The sequence below is a fragment of the Mirounga angustirostris genome, unplaced genomic scaffold (assembly GCF_029215605.1).
Source record: "Mirounga angustirostris isolate CCGP_5_RB_7025 unplaced genomic scaffold, mMirAng1.0.hap1 SCAF_7, whole genome shotgun sequence".
Lineage (NCBI taxonomy): Eukaryota > Metazoa > Chordata > Mammalia > Carnivora > Phocidae > Mirounga > Mirounga angustirostris.
Window position 1 is genome coordinate 93876071 of NW_026991715.1, and position 23099 is coordinate 93899169.

The following is a 23099-nucleotide window of genomic DNA, read 5'->3' on the forward strand; positions in this document are numbered from 1 at the left end:
GAAGGGCCACTCTCTGCCCCCACCCATCACTCATCTCTCTTCCGGTTCCCCCACAATTTCCCCTTGGGTGCAGCCTAATTTGAGTTTCTGCATTTTTCTATAACGGGACTCACAGATTTTCGTGTTAGTGCCAACTCAAGCTCCCTATCCCTTCTCTGAATTCTTAGTTAGGCCAGTAAGTATATAGCTCATTTGGCAATTAGGTTCCTTTGGCACTTTACCCAATAGCTGCTACAAGAATGTAAAGACTTCATTTTTCTCGTCTTTGTTTCTTGGTTTCATGGTAGAAGGACAAGCTATATGTGGGCAGGGAATGTGACTTCTACCTCTCTCTATATGTACCCAACATGTAGTAGCATGCGATGAGAATTTATTGCCCTGTAAATTTAATTGCATATGATTACTTAACAATAAAGTGAGAGAAGACGTTATCTTGGCTAGGCTTCATGGAGGCGAGGCTGTGAAGCTCATTGAATTGGTGTGAGGGCTTCAATGCCAGATAGTCCGGGTTTGAATTCTGGCTCCCATTCACTGATGATATGATTTGATCAATTATATGATCTCTCTATGCCTCAGTGTTCTTATCCATAAATTGGAACTAGCAATAACACTCGACCAAGCCCCTAAAACAGGAACACATTCTTTAAATGTCTCTTGCCACAATTTTATTATTTCTCCCCAATAATCCTGATATTCTTAGGAAATACATATAGCTAATACATAGGTGGACTTTATCTTATCCAACTTTTGTCTAGATTATCAGATTCTTATCTTTAAAACATGAATTATCTGGATGACTGTGGGTGTTTTCCCCATTATATAAGTTGGAGGCACAGAAAAGAAGCTGACCAAAAGCAATCAAACAGACAAAGACAAACGTAGAATGATTCAGTGTTAGCAAAAGAGAAGAGCCTGAGGGAGCATCAGGAAGCCTGCCAAGTAGATCTATTAAGTAAAAGAGAGATGGGGTGAAAACCATCAATTAAAATTAATTAAACTTTTAATTGTTTGTGATGCTGACCTCATGCTCCAGGTGCCTGAAACAAAGGAAGAAATGGGGATAATTGAGTGGTCAGGACATTTTTCCAACTGGCCACTTTTCCCTTAACAAGACCACACCTGTCTCTTCCACGTAGTCCTCGAGAGCATCTTGGGTCAGGACTTGAAATCATGGCTCAAGTTGCCCTGCACTGAAGAGAGTGGGCGTGCTGAGGCCGGGCAGACAGCTGTCTGGACCCTTCTTCCTCATTCTTCTCCATCAGCACGTCCAGCTGATGATACTTACAAACTGAATTCTGCTTCTCTGCACCTCTTCCCTACTCCAAGCTTCTGTTTCCACCTGGAAAACCACAGTGGCTTGCTAAGTTGTTTCCTCATTTCTACTTGTACATTTATCATTCTCCAAAATTGCCTTGTCTTGACTCTTCTGCTTGTTTTTCCCACTAGCCTTTAAACTTCTCATTCACCAGTGGCTGGCACATGCATAGTCCACTCTTTCTCTTTTTTTAAAAAAAAAAATTGACTCCTGATTTTATTATTCAATTTCTCTTTTCTATTTTTTTTAAAAGAATTTATTTATTTATTTAAGAGAGACAGAGAGAGAGCGAGCATGACCCGGGTTTGGTGGGTGCGGGCAGAGAGAGAGGGAGAAGCAGACTCCTGGCTGAGCAGGGAGCCCAATGCAGGGCTCGATCCCAGGACCCTGAGATCATGACCTGACCCGAAGGCAGATGCTTAAAGGACTGAGCCACCCAGGCACCACTCCCTTTTCTATTTAAATTAGTCTTCAGTGGCTGGGAAGCCGGGCCTTGCAAGATCACAATCAGTTGGAGCTGGTTGTTGTTGGAAGGGGGTTGGGTTGGGGACTGGGATGGGGGCAGGGAGACCCTGCTCTGCTGGCAGCATTATTCTTGATTGAATGGAAGGAGCTGGAAATAGTTGTATTCTCAAGTAAAAGACATTTTTTCTCCCAAAGGCGAGTCCACTCTATAGATATGAAAGTGGACCCCTTAATAGATCTACTGGGCAACATTTTGTCTAACTCATTGAAATTATAAGACTTCAAAGTCATTAAAGGTAGTCACACTCTATTTACTTATTTACTTATTTATTTACTTGAGAGAGAGAGAGAGCAGCAGGAGAGACAGAGGGAGAGGGAGAATCTGGAGCAGACTCCACCCTGAGCGTGGAACCTGATGCCAGGCTTAATCCCAAGACTCTGAGATCATTCATGATCTGAGCCACCCAGGCACCCCCATAATCTTCTTTTTAAGTGTGTCATTTGTCTTTTTCATACCCAGGAACTGGAGAATGAGTGAAATATTCCCAGATTAGGCTGACCCACTCACCTATGTTGACTCTGGTGACTCTGGTGGCCAAGCGCCTCCCACCTCATTCTCAGCAATTATAGTCAGCCTTTGAATGTTTGTCTCACACAATTCTGCTTCCCTGATACTGACTCTTGGGGCTCCGTGGTACAAGGATTGCCATCACTCTCTCTGCCACATTTCTGACCACCTTGGGAAATGTGAGGTCATTACACACGGTCCAGAGCCACCCGTCAGGAAGGGGCCCAGGCTGTTTCTCATATGAGGTAGCTCCATTCTGGAGTACTTGATCCTTCCCTCTCTGTCCTGTCACAGTTGATTGGAGCGGGGGGAGGGGGCGAGGGTGGTCACCCCGAGGTCATCTAGTCCAAAGCCTGGTCAGCACAGAGTCTGGCTCAGGACAAGAAGCTCCAGCTAATGAGATGAGTCAATCATAACCCACCCACTCCCCTGGAGCCTGATCTGTGAAGTGCAGACAGAATTGTATGGTCACTGGAAGTTTGGGAGGTCATGAGAAAGGGAGAGGCCTTGTGGGACCAGGAGCAAATTAGAGTTAGGAGGACTCACAGGCAGAAGTGCTGAGCTGAAGCAGGGCTAGATAGAGTGGGGGGCAAGGAAGCCATTGGAAGCAGGAAGATAGGGGGCAGACACACAAAGAGAAGCAGAGACCCAGAGAGCGGCCAAGTGAAGGTAAAAGTGGAAAGCTAGAGGTAAGCTCCCAGATTCTTGCGACGGGGCTCCTGGAGCACCTCGGTGGATACCCTGGGTTCTTAAATACCTTCCTGTTCCAGTCTCCAGGATCCCAAGTTATGGTATGCTCCTGATTTCCATGAGATTCTGGCTCCCGTGTTGTGCCACAACAAACCCTCATTGCCTGAGCCGCGCTGAGTGGCTTGCTGTTCTTATGGGCTCACAAGCCAACATCCCAAAAGTGACCACCAGCAGTGGGCGGCAACCCCGCACCAGCATGGGCTGTTTCTATCAGGCCCTGTGTGTGGGTGTGTGGGGGTAACGCCTGAGCGCTTTCAGGGTGTGACTCCTTTGCTCAAAGGCTCTGCTAATAACCACAGGGGTGGTTCAATGCTCAAGGATCTAGGCTCCATTTTTTTTTAATTCACGTCTCCTCCAATTTTATATACATATATGTTTTATAAAAAATATTTACAACTATATCATATATATAAAAGAAAACATAAATATATATAATATGTAAACATAAACATATACACAGATATATATTACAGGTACAATACAATTGCAACTTAGATAGGAGTTAGAGGCTGAAATGTGGGTTCGGCTAAATGTGTATATAGTCAAAATTCTGCCTGGGAACCCTCTAAATACCAGTAGAGCCCATGTACATGATTTTGGGTATGTTATTATAGCCTTTAGAGTAACAGTAAAAATAAATGCAAAGAAATATCATTATCAGACCTTCCTACAGAACACTTGCTAAAATAGCTGCAAAGGAGAAAAACAGATTCTGGTCCCCACCCGCTGACATATACTCAAAGCGGCAAAACTGTGACTGTAACTTGCAAAGACTTTTTCCTTCCCAAGTGGCAATTGAATAATTCCTCCCAGCAAACAGAATTTCTGTGCCATTCCCTGTCAGTCAGATTTTCTATGAGATGATTTGAATTGGACCCCTCTTGACTTTCCAGAGATTTGAGGTGGTTCTAACAGTTGGTATGTATATAATAGCTCCGTTAAAATTGGAAAACAAAAAATCTTAGAAAGGGGCGAATGGTCCAAAAAAGTGAGACAGATATAATTCCCACCATGGACAACTAAACGCTGAACTTCCTGGAAGTCAAGGGAAAATCCTAGATAAGAATTATCATTGTTTAATCAAAATAAGTTAATCAAAAGAGAGGGTTTTCTCTTAGCACTGTTTAAAAAAAATAAGTCACTCATAATTTCAACATAGTGATATTCTTTTTTTTTTTTTTTTAAGATTTTATTTATTTATTTGAGAGAGAGAATGAGAGACAGAGAGCACAAGAGGGAAGAGGGCAGAGGGAGAAGCAGACCCCCTGCTGAGCAGGGAGCCCAATGCGGGACTCGATCCCAGGACTCCAGGATCATGACCTGAGCCGAAGGCAGTCGCTTAACCAACTGAGCCACCCAGGCGCCCCTCAACATAGTGATATTCTTATTTTGCTTGTATACACTGTATTCCTGTGCTTCTCTGCGGGCAAAATAATGGGTAATTTTCTTTTAAAAATATTTGAATAGGCAAAACAATCATGTAGTCTGAAAATAAAAGAGTGTGAAAAGTTTCTCTTTCATCCTGGTCGTACATTTGCCCACTTTCAACTTCCCCAATCTGCCCCCCACCACCATTTTGTATCCTTCTAGCGTTTTCTTGCACATTCAATAACATCGTCATCATCAACAACAATGAAATATAGATTCTTGTCCCATGCTCTTCTTACGCCTTGATTTCTCTCATTTAACAACCTTTTTCTGTGGACACTTCTCTATCAGTAGGAAAGCGTCCTCATTCTCTTTCATAGCTACAGGGTATCCACTGTTTGGCTGCACCTCTACTAACTGACACTGGGCCCTCCTGGTCCTTTGTTTTGCTATGTGACTTTGAATGCTATCACCAATTCCCCTGCACGGGGGGTTTGGCAATTCATGCTCTCAGCAGCAGTGTCTGAGAGTTGAGTTGCCCCATAACATCTATACACTCCAGAACCAGAGTCTTGCTAAGTTCCAGGGAGGAAGGAAAAGGAATGGAAGAAAGGAAGGAAGGAAGAACTGTTTATCAGGCACCTGCTCTATGCACATACACGTCTGGTCCTCACTGTAATGCTCTGAGGCAAATTGGCATCCCTGATTTTTACTAATGAGGCAGTTTTGTCTCTGAGAGGTTAGGGAATTTGCACCATATCTCAGGTAAGTGGGCGAGGGTCCTGACCCGGAGGTTGGCTTGGTTCCAATGTGCCAGAGTTCTGGTGGGCTGGAGGATATCTCAGCAGAGCCTTGGGGTCATCCTGACAGTGTTCATGAACCAGCAAGGTTCTTAGTGTCCCAACTATTTTATTTTCTTGCCTGCTTTGACATTCAAGTGTCACAGCTCAGCCCTTATTAAGGAGCCCCTGGCAACCTTCCCCCCGCCCCACCCCCCGCTTCCGCTTGGCGTCCTCCCCAGGTTCCAGCCCTGGCCCTCACAGGTGAATTTTGAAGTTGGAGCAGGGATCCTCCGGGTGCCCCTCTCCCAGAAGAGCATCTAACCACTCCTCCAGGTCCTGGACCAGCTGCTCCAGCTCTCGCACCTCTTTCTCTAGCTTCTCCAAGAAAACATGCAAGTTTTCCTTCAACCAGGTCCTGATGACCTTTATTGGCTCTTCTGCGGGTTCATTGGTCTGGTATTCAAATCCCTGAAAGGCAGACATCAAAGTTGCATCTTGAGCTTTTTCACGTAGGACCCCCTTGCCACTGGTTTCAAAAAGTTTTCTGAGCCTTTGCATCTGCTATTCCTTCTCTCTGGAGTGCCCATCCCCACCTTCTCCACGTGGCCAGCTCCTACTTATCCTTCAAGATCCAGCTCGCCCATGACACCTCTGGGAAGCCTTCCCAGATTTCCTCAGTCAAACTTGACATCCCCTCAGCACCTTTTTTGAATATGTTACCTGGGAAGCCACAGGATTCTGGGGATAGTTACATTCTCTGATCCTTTCTGACACTTCCCAACTTCTTCCTGAAACAGGCACAAACATCACCTCTTAACAAGGGCAAATGAGCAGTCATTGAAATGAACATGGTTGGTCATCCCAGTGGGTGAAGGGGGGAGAAGGCAAGTTTTGGAGGCTCCATTGACATGCAGCCATCTCCAGAATACCCCTCCTGACTCCGGGTGGACTCGGCTTCTCCTTTCTCAGCTTCCAGAATGCTCACCTGATATTCCTGTGCCCACGTACAGCACCAAGATCAGCAATGCCAACAGCGTCTGGTGGCAAGAAGAGGAGGAAGGAAAGTGACTCACTGGGGGGCAGGCATCCCTGCTGCCCTCACAGAGCGGTGCTGTAAGATCGTTTTTAGAGTTTAACTTTTTTCCAGTTATCTATGGCATGCATGCTTACTACAAAACCCCCAAACATTGCAGAAGTAGGTAACATGGCAGCCCAGTGACATTCCACTGGAGTTTTCCCTCCCTTCTCTCTGCTGAGAAGGCCCACTTCTGTTCTCATTCCTTGCCTTGCTTTTACATTTTTACTCTAAATGATCTTTAAAAGGAATCAACTTTATTGTGGTATAATTCAGACAATAAAATGCACACATTTTAAATGTACAGTTTGATGAGTTTTGACATGTCTACACCTGTGGACTACCATCCCAGTCAAGAGAAAGAACATTTCCATCATCCCGGAAAGTTCCCTTATACCCTTTTACAGTCTGTTCCCTCCTTACCCTCACCCTGCCAGAGGGATCCACTAATCTGCTTTGTCACTATGGAGTAATTTTGCCTGGTCTATAACTGCATAAATGGAACTTCATACTCTTTTGTGGTTAGCTACTTTTGCTCAACATAATGCTTCTGAGTTGTCTCCATGTTTGTGTGTTCAGTGTTATTGATGAGTAATATATTGTATGAATATGGTACAATTTATCTCTTTACCTACTGACGGACTTTGGGCTGTTTCTAGTTTCTTATGATCATGAATAAAACTGCTATGAACACCTGGATACAACTGTTTGGGTGGACACATGTTCTCATTCTGCTTGGGTTAGCACCCAGAAATGCAGATGCTGGGTCATATGGCAGGTGCATGTTTAATTTGATAAGAAACCACCAACCTGTTTTCAAGGGGTTTGAACCAATTTACATTTCTACCAGCAACCTGAGAATGTTAGTTGCTCCACGTTCCTATTGGCAAAATTTTTTTAGGCATTCTATTGGTTGTGTAGTGGTACCTCGATCTAGTTTTTATATGCACTTCCCCAATGATGAATGATGTTGTCTTAGTCTGTTTGCACTGCTATAACAAAGTACCACAGACCAGGTGGCTTATAAACAACAGAAATTTATATCTTACTGTTCCGGGGGCTGGAAGTTTGGGACCAGGAGGCCAGCATGGTCAGGTTCTGGTGAGGGCGATCTTCTGGGTTCCATCCATTTCCATTGTATCGTTACATGGTGGAGAGCAGAGAGAGCTCTTTGGGGTCTTTTATTTTTTTTTTTAAATCGGGGCACTACTCCAATTCATGAGGGTTCCACTCTCATGAGTCATCTCCTGAAGACCCCCAACTCCTAAAACCAGCACTTTGGGAGTTAGGATTTCAACATATGAATTTAGGGGGACATAAGCATTCAATCCATAGCAGATGTTGAGCATCTTTTCATGTGCTTACTGATCATAATTCACATATCTTACTTTGTGGGCGTGTCTATTAAAAACCCAGTTCATTTTTTTTATTGGGCAATTTGTCTTCTTATTAAGTTTTAGTAGTTCTTTATTTATTTTGGATATACATTCTTTGTCAGATGTTTGTATTGTGACTGTTTTCTCCAGGTCTGTGGCTTGCCTCTTCATTTTACCAGGGTGTTTGAAAGTTAAAAGGTTTCAAGTTTTATGAAGTTGAAATCATCAAACATATTCCCTTTATGGTTATGCCTTTTGTGTGCAATCTAAAAAATTTTGTTTAACTCAGGGTTGTGAAGATTTTTCTCCTCTGTTTTCTTCCTGGCATTTTATTGTTTTAATTTTCCAGTTAGGTAGATGGTCCATTTTGAATTAATTTCTGTATATGCCGTGAAGGAGGGGTCAAGATTCTTTTCCTCATATGAATGTCCAGTTCTAGAATTATTTGTTTAAAAAGCCTAATTATTCATTGGATTGCATTGCTCTCTGTCAAAAATATGCCCACCAAATTTATGTGGGTCTGCTTCTGGATTCCATTCTGTTTCACTGATCTATATATCAATCTTTATGTCAGTGCTAAATCTGTATTAGTTTGTTGGAGCTGCTATAACAGAATACCACAGATTGGGCAGCTTAAACAAAAATTAACATTAACTATTAATAAAAATTAACAGTCATGGAAACTGGAAGTCCAAGATCAAGATGTGAGGCAGGGTTGGTTTCTGGTGAAACTTCTCTCCTTGGCTTCTGGAAGGCTGCCTTCTCCCTGTGTCCTCACACGGCCTTTTCTCTGTGCCTCCCTGGTATCTCTCTTCTTATAAGGACATCAGTGCTATTGGAGTAGAGCCCCACCCTTTATGACCTCATTTAACCTTAATTATTTCCAAGTACAGTTGGGGCTTCCACATGTGAATTTTGGAGGACACAGTTCAATCCGTAACAGCTCTCTCCACCGTCACTATGCTGTTCCATTCCTTTCTCTATCTATCTTATGTCAATGCCACACTATCTAGATGACCATACAGCTTTTTAAAATTTTTTTAAAATTTAATTTTATTATGTTATGTTAGTCACCATTCATTACATCATTAGTTTTTGATGTAGTGTTCCATGATTCATTGTTTGCGTATAACACCCAGTGCTCCATTCAATACGTGCCCTCCTTAATATCCATCACTGGGGTAACCTATCCCCCCACCCCTTCCCTTCTAAAACTCTCAGTTTGTTTCTCAGAGTTCATAGTCTCTCATGGTTCATCTCTCCCTCCGATTTCTCCCCCTTCATTTTTCCCTCTCAACTATCTTTTTTTTTTTTAACATATAATGTATTATTTGTTTCAGAGGTACAGGTCTGTGATTCATCAGTCTTACACAATTCACAGCACTCACCATAGCACATACCCTCCCCAATGTCTATCACCCAGCCACCCCATCCCTCCCACCCTACAACACTCCAGCAACCCTCAGTTTGTTTCCTGAGATTAAGAATTTCTCATATTCAGTGATATCATATGATACTTGTTTTTCTCTGATTGACTTATTTCGCTTAATACCCTCCAGTTCCAACCACGTCGTTGCAAATGGCAAGATTTCATCTTTTTGATGGCTGCATAATATTCCATTGTATATATATATATATATATATATATATATATATATACCACATCTTCTTTATCCATTCATCTGTTGATGGACATCTTGGCTCTTTCCATAGTTTGGCTATTGTGGACATTGCTGCTATAAACATTAGGGTGCACGTACCCCTTCGGATCACTACATTTGTATCTTTGGGGTAAATACCCAGTAGTGCAATTGCTGGGTTGTAGGGTAGCTCTATTTTCAACTTTTTGAGGAATCTCCATACTGTTTTCCAGAGTGGCTGCACCAGCTTGCATTCCCACCAATAGTGTAGGAGGGTTCCCCTTTCTCTGCATCCCTGCCAACATCTGTCATTTCCTGACTTGTTAATTTTAGCCATTCTGACTGGTGTGAGGTGGTTTTGATTTGGATTTCCCTGATGCTGAGTGATGTTGAGCACTTTTTTATGTGTCTGTTGGCCATTTGGATGTCTTCTTTGCAGAAATATCTGTTCATGTCTTCTGCCCATTTTTCGATTGGATTATTTGTTCTTTGGGTGTTGAGTTTGATAAGTTCTTTACAGATTTTGGATACTAGCCCTTTATCTGATATGTCATTTGCAAATATCTTCTCCCATTCTGTCATTTGTCTTTTGGTTTTGTTGACTGTTTCCTTTGCTGTGCAAAAGCTTTTTATCTTGATGAAGTCCCTATAGTTCATTTTTGCCCTTGCTTTCCTTGCCTTTGGCGATGTTTCTAGGAAGAAGTTGCTGTGGCTGAGGTCAAAGAGGTTGCTGCCTGTGTTCTCCTCTAGGATTTTGATGGACTCTTGTCTCACATTTAGGTCTTTCTCCATTTTGAGTCTATTTTTGTATGTGGTGTAAGGAAATGGTCCCGTTTCATTCTTCTGCATGTGGCTGTCCAATTTTCCCAATACCATTTGTTGAAGAGACTGTCTTTTTTCCATTGGACATTCTTTCCTGCTTTGTGGAAGATTTGTTGACCATAGAGTTGAGGGTTCATTTCTAGGCTCTCTATTCTGTTCCATTGATCTATGTGTCTGTTTTTGTGCCAGTACCATACTGTATTGATGATTACAGCTTTGTAATAGAGCTGGAAGTCCAGAATTGTGATGCTGCCAGCTTTGCTTTTCTTTTTCAACATTCCTCTGGCTATTTGGGGTCTTTTCTGGTTCCATACAAATTTTAGGATTATTTATTCCATTTTTTTGAAAAAAGTGGATGGTATTTTGATAGGGATTGCATTGAATGTGTAGATTGCTCTAGGTAGCATTGACATCTTCACAATATTTGTTCTTCCAATCCATGAGCATGGAACGTTTTTCCATTTCTTTATGTCTTCCTCAATTTCTTTCATGAGTATTTTTATAGTTTTCTGAGTACAGATTCTTTGCCTCTATGGTTAGATTTATTCCTAGGTATCTTATGGTTTTGGGTGCAATTGTAAATGGGATTGACTCCTTAATTTCTCTTTCTTCTGTCTTGTTGTTGGTGTATAGAAATGCAACTGATTTCTGTGCATTGATTTTATATCCTGCCACTTTACTGAATTCCTGTATGAGTTCTAGCAATTTTGGGGTGGAGTCTTTTGGGTTTTCCACATAAAGTATCATATCATCTGCAAAGAGGGAGAGATTGACTTCTTCTTTGCTGATTCGGATGCCTTTTATTTATTTTTGTTGTCTAATTGCTGTGGCTAGGACTTCTAGTTCTATGTTGAATAGCAGTGGTGATAGTGGACATCCCTGCCATGTTCCTGACCTTAGGGGGAAAGCTCTCAGTTTTTCCCCATTGAGAATGATATTCGCTGTGGGTTTTTCATAGATGGCTTTTATGATATTGAGGTATATACCCTCTATCCCTACACTCTGAAGAGTTTTAATCAAGAAAGGATGCTGTACTTTGTCAAATGCTTTTTCTGCATCTTGAGAGGATCATATGGTTCTTGTTCTTTCTTTTATTAATGATTGTATCACATTGATTGATTTGCGGATGTTGAATGAAACTTGCAGCCCAGGAATAAATCCCACTTGGTCATGGTGAATAATCCTTTTAATGTACTGTTGGATCCTATTGGCTAGTGTTTTGGTGAGAATTTTTGCATCCATGTTCATTGGGGATATTGGTCTGTAATTCTCATTTTTGTTGGGGTCTTTGCTTTGTCTGGTTTTGGGATCAAGGTAATGCTGGCCTCATAAAATGAGTTTGGAAATTTTCCTTCCATTTCTATTTTTTGGAACAGTTTCAGAAGAATAGGTATTAATTCTTCTTTAAATGTTTGGTAGAATTTCCCTGGGAAGCCATCTGGCCCTGGGCTCTTGTTTGTTGGGAGATTTTTGATTACTGCTTCAATTTCCTTAGTGGTTATGGGTCTGTTCAGGTTTTCTATTTCTTCTTGGTTCAGTTTTGGTAGTTTATACGTCTCTAGGAATGCATCCATTTCTTCCAGATTATCTAATTTGCTGGCATATAGTTGCTCATAATGTTCTTACAATTGTTTATTTTTTTGGTGTTGGTTGTGATCTCTCCTCTTTCATTCATGATTTTATTTATTTGGGTCGTTTCTCTTTTCTTTTTGATAAGTCTGGACAGGGGTTTATCAATCTTATTAATTCTTTTAAAGAACCAGCTCCTAGTTTCATTGATGTGTTTTACCGTTCTTTTGGTTTCTATTTCATTGATTTCTGCTCTGATCTTTATTATTTCTCTTCTTCTGCTGTGTTATGCTTTATTTGCTGTTCTTTCTCCAGCTCCTTTAGGGGTAGGGTTAGGTGGTGTATTTGAGACCTTTCTTGTTTCTTGAGAAAGGTTTGTATTGCTATATACTTTCCTCTTAGGACCACCTTTGCTGCATCCCAAAGATTTTGAACAGTTGTGTTTTCATTTTCATTTGTTTCCATGAATTTTTTTTAATTCGTCTTTAATTTCCTGGTTGACCCATTCATTCTTTAGTAGGATGCTCTTAAGCCTCCATGTATTTGAGTTCTTTCCAACTTTCCTCTTGTGATTGAGTTCTAGTTTCAAAGCATTGTGGTCCAAAAATATGCAGGGAATGATCCCAATCTTTTGGTACCAGTTGAGACCTGATTTGTGACCTAAGATGTGATCTATTCTGGAGAATGTTCCATGGGCACTAGAGAAGAATGTGTATTCTGTTGCTTTGGGATGGAATGTTCTGAATATATCTGTGAAGTCCATTTGGTCCAGTGTGTCATTTAAAGCCTTTATTTCCTTGTTGATCTTTTGCTTAGATGATCTGTGCATTTCAGTGAGGGGGTGTTAAAGTCCCCTACTATTATTGTATTGTTGTCGATGTGTTTCTTTGATTTTGTTATTAATTGGCTTATATAATTGGCTGCTCCCATGTTAGGGGCATAGATATTTACTTGTTGGATCTTCTTGTTGGACAGACCCTTTAAGTATGATATAGTGTCCTTCCTCATCTCTTATTATAGTCTTTGGTTTAAAATCTAATTTGTCTAATATAAGGATGGCCACCCCAACTTTCTTTTGATGTCCATTAGCATGGTAAATGGTTTTCCACCCCCTCACTTTCAATTTCTCTCCTATAAGTTGCTCCAATATACCTTCTTCCCCTCTCTCTCTTTCTTCTTCTTCTAGGATTCCAATTATTCTAATATTGTTTCATCTTATGGTATCACTTATCTCTCAAATTCTGCCCTTGTGATCCAGTAGTTGTTTATCTCTCTTTTTCTCAGCTTCTTTATTCTCCATCATTTAGTCTTCTATATCACTAATTCTTTCTTCTGCCTCATTTAGCCTAGCCATTAGAGCCCCCATTTTTGATCGCATCTCATTAATAGCCTTTTTGATTTCGACTTGGTTAGATTTTAGTTCTTTTATTTCTCTAGAAATGGATTCTCTAGTATCTTCTATGCTCTTTTCAAGTCCAGCTAGTATCTTTATAATCATCATTCTAAACTCTAGTTCCAACATCTTACTAATATCTGTACTGATTAGGTCCCTGGCAGTTGGTACTGCCTCTTGTTCTTTTTTTTTGAGGTGAGTTTTTCCATCTTGTCATTTTATCCAGAGAAGAACAGATGAATGAGAGAACAAAATGCTAACAGGGTAACAACGACCCCAGAAAAATATACACTAAACAAATCAGAAGAGACCTGAAACCAGGAGGAAAAGAAAGGGAAAGAAAGAAAGAAAGAAAGAATATGATCAAATATGATCAGGCTGGTGAATAGATCAGTGTCACACCCTACATTTTGGGCATATTTTGGTCTGCTAGAAGACACTGCCTCCCAAAATTTTAAAGAAAGAAAAACTTGTATATGTATAAAAATAAGGGTAAATATGATGAAGGGATGGAATATGACTGTAAAGATGAAAATTATAAAAGAAAATTATAAAAGGAATTGAGAAGTTGGTTGAAAAAAGAAAAATTTTTAAAAAATGGGGAGAGAATGTAATCAAGCAGGAGACTAGAACAAAGCCATACACTAGAGATTTAGGGTATATTTTGGTCTGTTAGAAGAATCTGTATCCCAAAATTTTAAAGAGAGAACAACTTACATATATATACAAAAAATAAGGTTAACTACAATGAACGGATAGAATATGACTCTAAAAATGAAAAATAAAAAAGATTTTAAAAAAAGGGATTGATAAAATGTTGGTTGAAAAAGAGAAAAAAAATTAAAAAAAAAGAAAAAGAAAAAAGAAAATTAAAAAAATTAACTTTGAAAGACTGAAGAATCATGGTAAAAAAGCCATGAATTCTATGTGCAGTATTCCCCTAGCGCTGGAGTTCTGCCGTTCTCATTGATCGGTAAACTTGGTCTTGGCTGGCTGTTCTTGCTGATCTTCTGGGGGAGGGGCCTGTTGCCGTGGTTTCCAAATGTCTCTGCCGGAGGCGGAATTGCCCCGCCCTTGCCCCCTCCCGGCTAAGTAATCTGCTCGGGTTTGCTCTCCGGGGCTTTTGTTCCCTGCGAGCTTTGCGTACAGCTTTGGAGGCGGAGAGTGAAAATGGCGGCCTCCCAATCTCCGCCCCGGAGGAGCCGAGAACTCGGGGCCCCGCTCCTCAGTGCGCCCCCAGAGAAAAGCCGCCAGTCACTCCCGTCTCCCCGGTCTCCGGCCACACTCCGTGCTCACCCGGCCTGTGACCGCGCGCCTCTATCTCTGGCACCCGACCCCGGGTGGAATCTCCAAACACAGCAGATCCCTGCGGTGCACTCCCGCCCGGCTCCTCCCGGGGAAGGAAGGTGAGTCTCCCCGGATCTGCCGCTTGTGGGGTCCCTGCTGGAGGAGCAGGGGCCCGACTGTGCCGCGGATCACGGTCAATGGCAACCCCGAGCTGAGAGCCCGCGCCTGGGCTCCGCCTCTGCAGCCGGCTTCCCCGCTCCGTTACCTGGGAGCTCTGCCGCACTCAGGCACCCCCGGTCTTTCTGTGACCCCGAGGGTCCTGAGACCACACTGTCCCGGAGGGCTCCACCCCCCGCTTAGCCACCAGAGTGACGTCCCTCGGCGGAGCAGACTTCTAAAAGTTCCGATTTTGTGCTCCGCGGCTCTGTCACTTGCCAGAAGTGGCTGAGGGAGGCCCCTCCCCCGCCGTCTATCCTCCCGAATATCGCCTCAGATTCTTCTCCGCACGTCCTACCTTCCAGAAAGTGGTCGCTTTTCTGTTCAGAGAGTTGTTGCTCTTCTTTTCTTCGATCTCCTGTTGGGTTTGTAGGTATTCAGAATGGTTTGATCCCTATCCAGCTGAATTCCTGAGAGGAGATGAAATCCAGGTCTCCTACTCCTCCGCCATCTTGCTCCTCCTCCATACAGCTTTATTGTAACATTTGAAATCAGATAGTGTGAGTTTTTAAACTTTGTTCCTTTCAAATTTGTTCTGATTACCCTAGATCCTTTGCATTTTCACATATATATGTATATATCAACCTTTTCAGTTTCTATAAAAAAAACCCTGCTGGGATTTTGATTAGTATTACATTGAAACTGTGGTTCAATTTGGTGAGAAAGAATGTCTCTAAAATATCATACCTTGTAATCCGTGATCATGGTGAATCTCTCCATTACACTGTCTTTGGTTATTTTTAGCAATGTTTCATCATTTTCAAGTGTAGAGGCCATGCTCATCTTTCTGAAGTATTTTATGGATTTTGATGCTATTGTAAATAGTATCGTTTTTAAATTTTCATTTTCCAATTTTTCATTGCTAGTCTATAGAAACACAATTGATTTTGTGTCTTATGACTTAATTCTTTTTTATCTGATAGAGTTTAGGATTTTGTATATAAAAAATCATGCTGTCTGGGAAGAAGTTTTACTTCATCCTTTCCACTCTTTATCTTTCAAAAAATCTTTAGCTTTTTTGCTTGCCTTGTATATTAACTAGAATCACTAGTAAAATACCAATAGAAGCAGCAAAAGCAAACATCCTCATCTTGTGCTGTATCTTAGGGGGACGTGGTGTGAGTAGAGGTAGTTGTAGCTTTTTCCTTGTTGTCCTTCCTCAGTTTGAAGACATTTCCTTCTGTTTCTACTGTTCTGAGAATTTTACCAAGAATGAACGCTGAATTAGTGAAATGCACTTCCTGTATCCACTGAGAGACTTGAGTGCTGCCCTTTTTTGCCTGAGCCTGCGGCAGATTGCATGGATTGACTTGAATACCTAACCAACCTGGTTCCTTCAGGAAGCCGTGTGTTCATGATGCATTCACCTTTTTCTATATTGCTGGGTTTGATTTGCTACTGTTTGTGGAGATTGTTCTTTTCAACTACATTCATGGAGAGATTAGATTTCTTTTCTATATGTTTATGGAGTTTTAGAGTCAAGGTTATGTTGCCCCTTTAAAATGAGTCAGGGGGCATTTCCTCCACCTCTGTTTTATGAAGGAATTTGTGTGAGATTGGTCACATGATTTATAGAATTTATTGGTGAAATCTTTTGGGCTTGTAGTCTTTTGGACTTTTTATTTCTTCTTGAGTCACTTTTGTAAATTGTGTTGTCCAAGAAGTTTCTACATTTCACCTAGGTGAGCAAATGCATTGGCATCCAGTCATTCCTCATATTATCTTCATATCCTTTTAATGTCTATAGGAGGTAGACATGTGATAGTTCCCTTTTATTCTCGATATTGGTAATCTGTGTTTTCTCTTTTTTTAAAAAAATAGACTATGAAAAATTTACCAATTTTATAAATCTTTTCAAAGCAAAAGTTTATTAATTTTATTTATTATTTTCATTTTCTATTTCATTAAGTTCTGATTTTATCTTTATTGTTTCTTCTTTCAATTGTTGAGTTTAATTCTTCCTTATTTCCTTCTTAATGTGGAAACTTTGACCATTGCTGCTGCTGCTTTCTTTTTTTTTTTAGATTTAAAAAAAATTTCATTTATTTGAGAGGGAGAGAGAACACAAGCAGAGGGGAGGAGCAGAGGGAGAGGGAGAAGCAGATTCCATGCTGAACAGGGAGCCCGATGTGGGACTCGATCCCAGGACCTTGGGATCATGACCTGAGCCAAAGGCAGACAGACGCTTAACCAACTGAGCCACCCAGGTGCCTCTAGCCATTGCTTCTAAAGTTTTCTGTTTTTCCAAATATATGTATGTATATGTGTGTGTGCATGTATATATACACATACATGTCTGTTCGTGTGTGTGCATAGATGCGTGTCCATGTCTGTGTACGTGTGCTCTCAAGTGGACGCCTGAGTGTTACGGAGCTCCTCTGCTCTAGCTGGGCCGGAATTCCGGCAACCTCCTGCGCTGCTGGGTTTCCAGGATCTCCGCTCTGCTCTCAAGGGCAGAACAGCCACTCTGGTGAGAGCGGCTAATCCAGCCCTTGGCATGCGCATCCCGGCCCTCTGCCAAGGAGTCATGGGGAACCCCTGGGTGAGCAGCTCTCTCCCCTCTCCAGGGCCTCGTCCTGCAGAGTCCGGGGCCTTAGCTGCCCCCCACCCCCACCGCCCCGCAGCTCAGCAGGACTGCAGTGCCATGCTTGGCCTCTACCTCGGTGCAGCCACCGCTGGGAAAGAGTGGAGGCTGTCACGAGTGTTCCTTTCCTCCGGGATGGCACTCTTGTGCTGCCTGGTGGCCCTCACCCAAGACTGGCTGCCTCACAGATGTCGTGCATTTTGTGGTTGCTCCAGTGGGAAGGCTAGCCTGGCCCGTTACTGGGAAGTCTCGTCATAGTGTTTTGAGGCAGGATGGAGCGAAGGAGCTACCTGGAGACAACATTGCTCGCTGGTGCCTGCGTCAGTCCAAGGTCATTTAGGAGATTCTGGTGGACGTGCCAGGATTAAGAGGGGAGAAAGGGGTCTTTTAGAGAGGTGGGAGAAGAGACAAGGGCAGTCTGAGTCTGGGAGGGGCCTGGCACCCACTGTTCGGCCATGTGGCTGGGCTGGCCTTAGCACAGCGAATTCAGAGACACCGATTTTCAACAGACAGTGTGAGTTGGGAGAGTGACAGTGTCAGGGCAAGCGAAAGTGGACAAAGGATTAAGGCACACACAGTATTGAGTGACACTGAATTTTCCCCAACTCACTAGATGCAGGCTGAGCCAGATTTAATTTGCCTTGAAATAACACATTTCTTATTTACCGAGTTTGTGAAGCAAGAGTTAGACCTGCTACCGCCACAAAGAAGATAAAAGATTTGCATGATTTGCCTCTTCCCCAGATAGTTTTCTTTATATATATTAGCAACTATATTATTATCATCATGAACTTTAAAAATAAAAATAAATTAAAAAGCAACAATCTGGCAGAGTCTTACAGATACACAGATGAGCGAAAGAAGCCAGGGATAAAGGTACACATTGATTCCAAGAACATGAAATTCAAGAAAATACAAAACTCATCTATGATGATAGAGGTCAGGAATCATGGTTATGTGGGAAGGGGACGAGCTAGGAGGGCCTGAAGGAGGCTTCTGGGGCACCAGGACTATTCCATAGCTTGACCTGGCCGGGGAGTGGGGGGCGGGCTGTGACTGCCCAGGTGTGTAGACCCAGTGCAAAGATCCTTGCATCGTACACTTAAGGGCACCTTTTCTTTTCTTAATAATATTCCCTGGGCATAAGACACAGAGAACTGTTTCATTCTTTATAATGGCTGTTAAGTGTTCTGTGGTGAATGCTCTGCTATTTAACAACTCCTCTGTCCATGCACTTTACAGGATGATGTCTTCCCCAGCACACTTGCTGCTGGGTTTGTATTTTGTACTGGGGGGGGGGGGGCAAAGGGCGAAACAGGGGCAGGATTAAGTTTTAGCTCTTCTCCTTGTGCTGCTGTCTTGGGGCCTGAGCCAAATCATTTCTTCTCTCTGAGCCTCAATTACTTCATCTGTAAAATGGATTTTGACATATGCTGAAAGGTCTTTTTTTTTTTTTTTTAAGATTTTATTTATTTATTTGACAGAGAGAGTGAGAGAGCACAAGCAGGTTGAGCAGGAGAAGGAAAGGGAGAAGCAGGCTCCCCGCTGAGCAGGGAGCCTGATGCGGGGCTCAATCCCAGGACTCTGGGATCATGACCTGAGCCGAAGGCAGGCGCTTAACCATCTGAGCCACCCAGGAGCCCCTGAAAGGTCTTTCAAAAAGAAAAGCTGTGACTGTTTTAGATCGGTTTGGGAAATGCTGTAGTTAACAAAGTGAAGTGAATTCCTTGCTGCAGAACTTCTCAGAGCCTCTGTGAATGAGCAGTGTAAATCTCCAAGGTTGGGGGGACAAGAATATCAGCATTCCTTGAACCACAGAACTTTTTTTGGGATTTTTCTCAAAAGAGCCTTCCTGGGGTTTGGTGTTTATGCAACTCTTTTTAGGAAAAGGTGGAGCATGATGGGAACCCCACAAGGCCCCCTTCTTGCTGTGAGGTCCAGCACAAAGGAGGAATTGGGGCATGTATATCAAATGAACAAGTGAACAAATCTTTTGAAAACGTATAGAGATCAGTCATCCATTGCTCTACTTAAAACCCCTCAATGGCCTCTTATTAATCTCAGAATAAAGTCCTATCTCTTTCCATGTGTGCAAGGTCTAGGTGACCTTCCCAGCCTTCTTTACACGCCTCCCTCACTTCTCCATCTGGGAGGCAGTGGAGTGTAGGGTAAGCTTGTTAAGGGTCCTGGAATCAGATGTACCTGATTCAAATCCTGGGTCCTGGCTATACGGCCTTTTTGCCTTTCTAAGCTTTGGTTTATCCATCTGTGAATGAGATTGTTAATAGTGCCTCTCAGGCATGTTGTAAGTCATGAAAGAGAGAGGGGGTGGGAGCACCGGGCTGTGCATTGTAAGTGATGACATTTCCCATTTTGACATAAATCTTCATGAGGTTTGAATTTTAGCCCTAATAACACTCCAGGAGCTCTACAATTCAGCTGTATCCTATTTATTCAGTTTGTTCATTCATTCATTCAACCACTATTACGCACGAAGCACTATTGTAGGCACTAGGGATCTAGTAGGAAACTAAACAAACAATTCAGCCCTCCTGGAGCATAAGTTCTGCTGACAGTGCTGGGAATGAAATAAGAGAGTCAGTCAGTAATGGCCTTGGGGAAGAAGCCCCGAAGCATGCATGCTGCGTCCCACCAGGTCGGGCTCCAGGAAGAGTCGGGCTGAAGGCCTCTTCTGACTTTGAGGGCCTTATAGTCTGTCTGCAGTGGCAAAGGGAGCCCAGATGGGAGGAAGGGAGCATACATCCAGTCTGACCTCACCTGTTTCTTGTCCTCACAGCGAGTGCCCCTTCTCCTTTCAAACAGCTCGGCCGCCACTCGCCCCCTGCTGCCCACCTGTTGGATCACCATGGCCTCAGGTCAGGCTGCCTGGGTGGAACAAGGTAGCCCCACCCGACAGGCAGATGGGTGCCCTCCTCCTTCCTGGCCTCTGGTCACCAGGTATCCCTCAAACACTGAGTTCTGATGTCATAGAAGGTGGGAGACAGCAAGGCCCCCACCTTGTCATCATCACCCTGATTTTTATTCCAGTCTCTCACAGTTTTTTTTTTCCTATAAATGTAAAAAACAAAGACCAGAAAAAGTGCAGCAAAATATTGTATTTCAGGATGATGATTTTTCTGCTCTATTTTCTTCTATATCTTCAACTGTTTAGTAAAATGCAAGTTTTAAAATACAAAACAATAAAATTTTTAGTTGAAATCCTTATTGAGATAGTTGTAAAAACACATGCAGTAGTAAGAAATAATACAGGAGATCCAGTGTACCTTATACCTAGTGCCCCCCGTGGTAACATCTTACATCCCCTGTGATACAGTATTACAACCAGGATTTGCCATTGGTGCAATCTATCAATCTCATTCAGATCTCTCCTGTTTCACTTGTACTCATTTGTGGATGTGTATGTAATTCTAAATATTTGTCACGTGTGTAGGTTTGTGGATCCGTACAGTCAAGATACAGAAGAATTCCCAAGCCAGAAGGTTTTTGAGTTGCCCTTGGGTGCCCACTGCCCTCCCTCTCCCCTCTCCCCCACTGTCCCTAACTCCTGGCAACGCCGAATCTGTTCTCCATTTCTAAAATTTTATCTTTTCAAAAATGCTATATCAAATAGTATGTAACCTTTGGATATTGGCTTTTTTGTACTTAGCATAATTCTCCAGAGATTCATCCAGGTTGTTGAGTGTATCAGTTTGTTCCTTTTTATTGCCACATTGTATCCCATGCATGGCATGTATGTACATAGTTTATTTAACCATTCACCCACTGAAGGATGTCTGGGCTATTTCTGGTTATTGGCTTTTATGAATAAAGCTGATATGGATATTCTTGTATAGTTTTTGTGTGAACCTAAGTTTTCATTTCTCTGGGATGTCTAAGATGGAAATTGCTGAGTTTTATAGTAATTGCATAATAGTTTTGTTAAGAAGCTGTCAAACTGTTTTCTTGAATGGCTGTACCATTTCACATTCCCATCAGCAATGTATGAGCAATACAGTTTCTCTTCCTCCTTGCCAGCCCTTGGAGTTTTCATTATTTTTAATTTTAGACATTTTGGTAGGTATACGGCAATATCTCATTGTGGTTTTAATTTGCATTTGCCTGATAGATAATGACGTCAAACTTTTCTCAAGCACTTATTTGCCATCTCTATCTCCTCTTCAGTGAAATATCTGTTCATGTCTTCTGCCCATTTTCTTTTTTTTTTTTTTTTTTAAGGTTTATTTATTTGAGAGAGAGAGAGAGAGCGTGTGCACAGGGGAAGGGGCAGAGGGAGAGAATATCCAAGCAGACTTCCGCTGAGCCTGGAGCCTGATATGGAGCTCCATCACACAACCCTAAGATCATGACCTGAGCTGAAACCAAGAGTTGAACGCTCAACTGACTGAGTCACCCAGGTGCCCCTTCTGCCCATTTTCTAACTGGATTTGTTTTTTTTACACTTGAGTTTTGAGAGTTCTTTGTATGTGCTAGATACTAGTCCTTTTTGAATGTTTGGTTTACAAATATTTTCTCCCAGTCTGTAGTTTTTCTCTTCATCCTCTTCATGTGGACTTTTGCAGAGAAAGTTTTTAACTCTAATGGGATCCAGTTTATCAATTTTTCTTTTATGAATCATGTTTTTTTGTGTTAAGGCTAAGAACTTTGTCTAGCCCTAGAAACACAAGATTTTCTCCTATTTTAAAAACATTTATAGTTTCATGTCTTATAGCCCAGACCAAAAATGGAGTTAATTTTTATATAAGATGTGAGTTTGGGATCAAGGTTCTTTTTTATTGTTGTTATTTTTGCCTATGAATGTCTAATTGCTCCAGCACCATTTGTTGAAAATGTTATCCTTCTTTCTTTGAATTGCTTTTACACCTTTTTAAAAAACCAATTGCACAAATTTGTGTGGGTCTATTTCTGGATTCTCTATTCTGTTTCATTGATTTTTGTATCTAGTCTGGCACCAATACCACATTGTCTTGGTTACCACAGCTATATAGCAAGCCTTAATATTGAGTAGAGTGATTTCTCCCACTTTGTTCTTCTTTGTCAAGATTGTTTCAGCACTTCTAGGGTCTGTGTTTTTCCATATAAACTTTAGAGCAAATTTGTCTACATCTACAAAAAAACCTTGCTGGCTGGGATTTTTTTTTTAAAAAAAGGTTTTGTTTATTTATTTGAGAGAGAGAGAGGGAAAGCATGAGTGGGAGGAGGGGCAGAGGGAGAGGGAGAAGCAGACTCCCCACTGAGCAGGGCTTGATCCCAGGACCCTGAGATCATGACCTGAGCTGAAGGCACATGCTTAACCAACTGAACCATGCAGGCACCCCATTGGCTGGGATTTTGATAGCAATTACATTAAATCTATAGATCATTTTGGGGAGAAGTGATATCTTTACTGTGTTGTGTTTCCCAATCCATGAACACAGAATGCCTCTCCATTTATTTAGGTTTTCTTTGATCAGTATTTTGTAGTTTTCAGCATACAGATGCTACATATCTTTTGTTAAATGTATATTTAAATGTTATATTGGGCGGGGGAGTGGCGCCTGCATGGCCCAGTCGGTTAAGCGGCCAACTCTTGGTTTCAGCTCAGGTTTGATCTTGGGGTTGTGAGATCGAGCCCCACATTGGGCTCCATGCTCAGCACGGAGTCTGCTTCAGATTCTTTCTCCCTTTGTCCTTCCCATTTGTGCTCTCTCTCTCTAATGTAAATAAATAAATTTTTAAAAATAAATTAATAAAAATTTCATTTTGGGGGACTTCTCATTTTATTCATTTTAAATTTTTAATTTTTTTACTATCAATTCTTTTTTTTAAAGTTTTTATTTAAATTCCAGTTAATATACAGTATAATATTAGTTTCAGGTGTACTATATAGTG

At 41.9% G+C, this 23099-nt stretch overlaps 1 protein-coding gene across 1 annotated transcript; it reads right to left on the reverse strand.

Annotated features, from left to right (window-relative positions):
* Positions 1-5503: 5503 nt before the first annotated feature.
* Positions 5504-20078, reverse strand: SMIM23 (small integral membrane protein 23). Its single transcript, XM_045864503.1, has 4 exons — positions 19989-20078; positions 6234-6285; positions 5969-6036; positions 5504-5716 (listed from the first exon to the last, which is right to left on the reverse strand). Exons 1-4 carry the CDS (start codon positions 20076-20078, stop codon positions 5504-5506), a joined length of 423 nt encoding a protein of 140 aa, XP_045720459.1.
* Positions 20079-23099: the final 3021 nt, after the last annotated feature.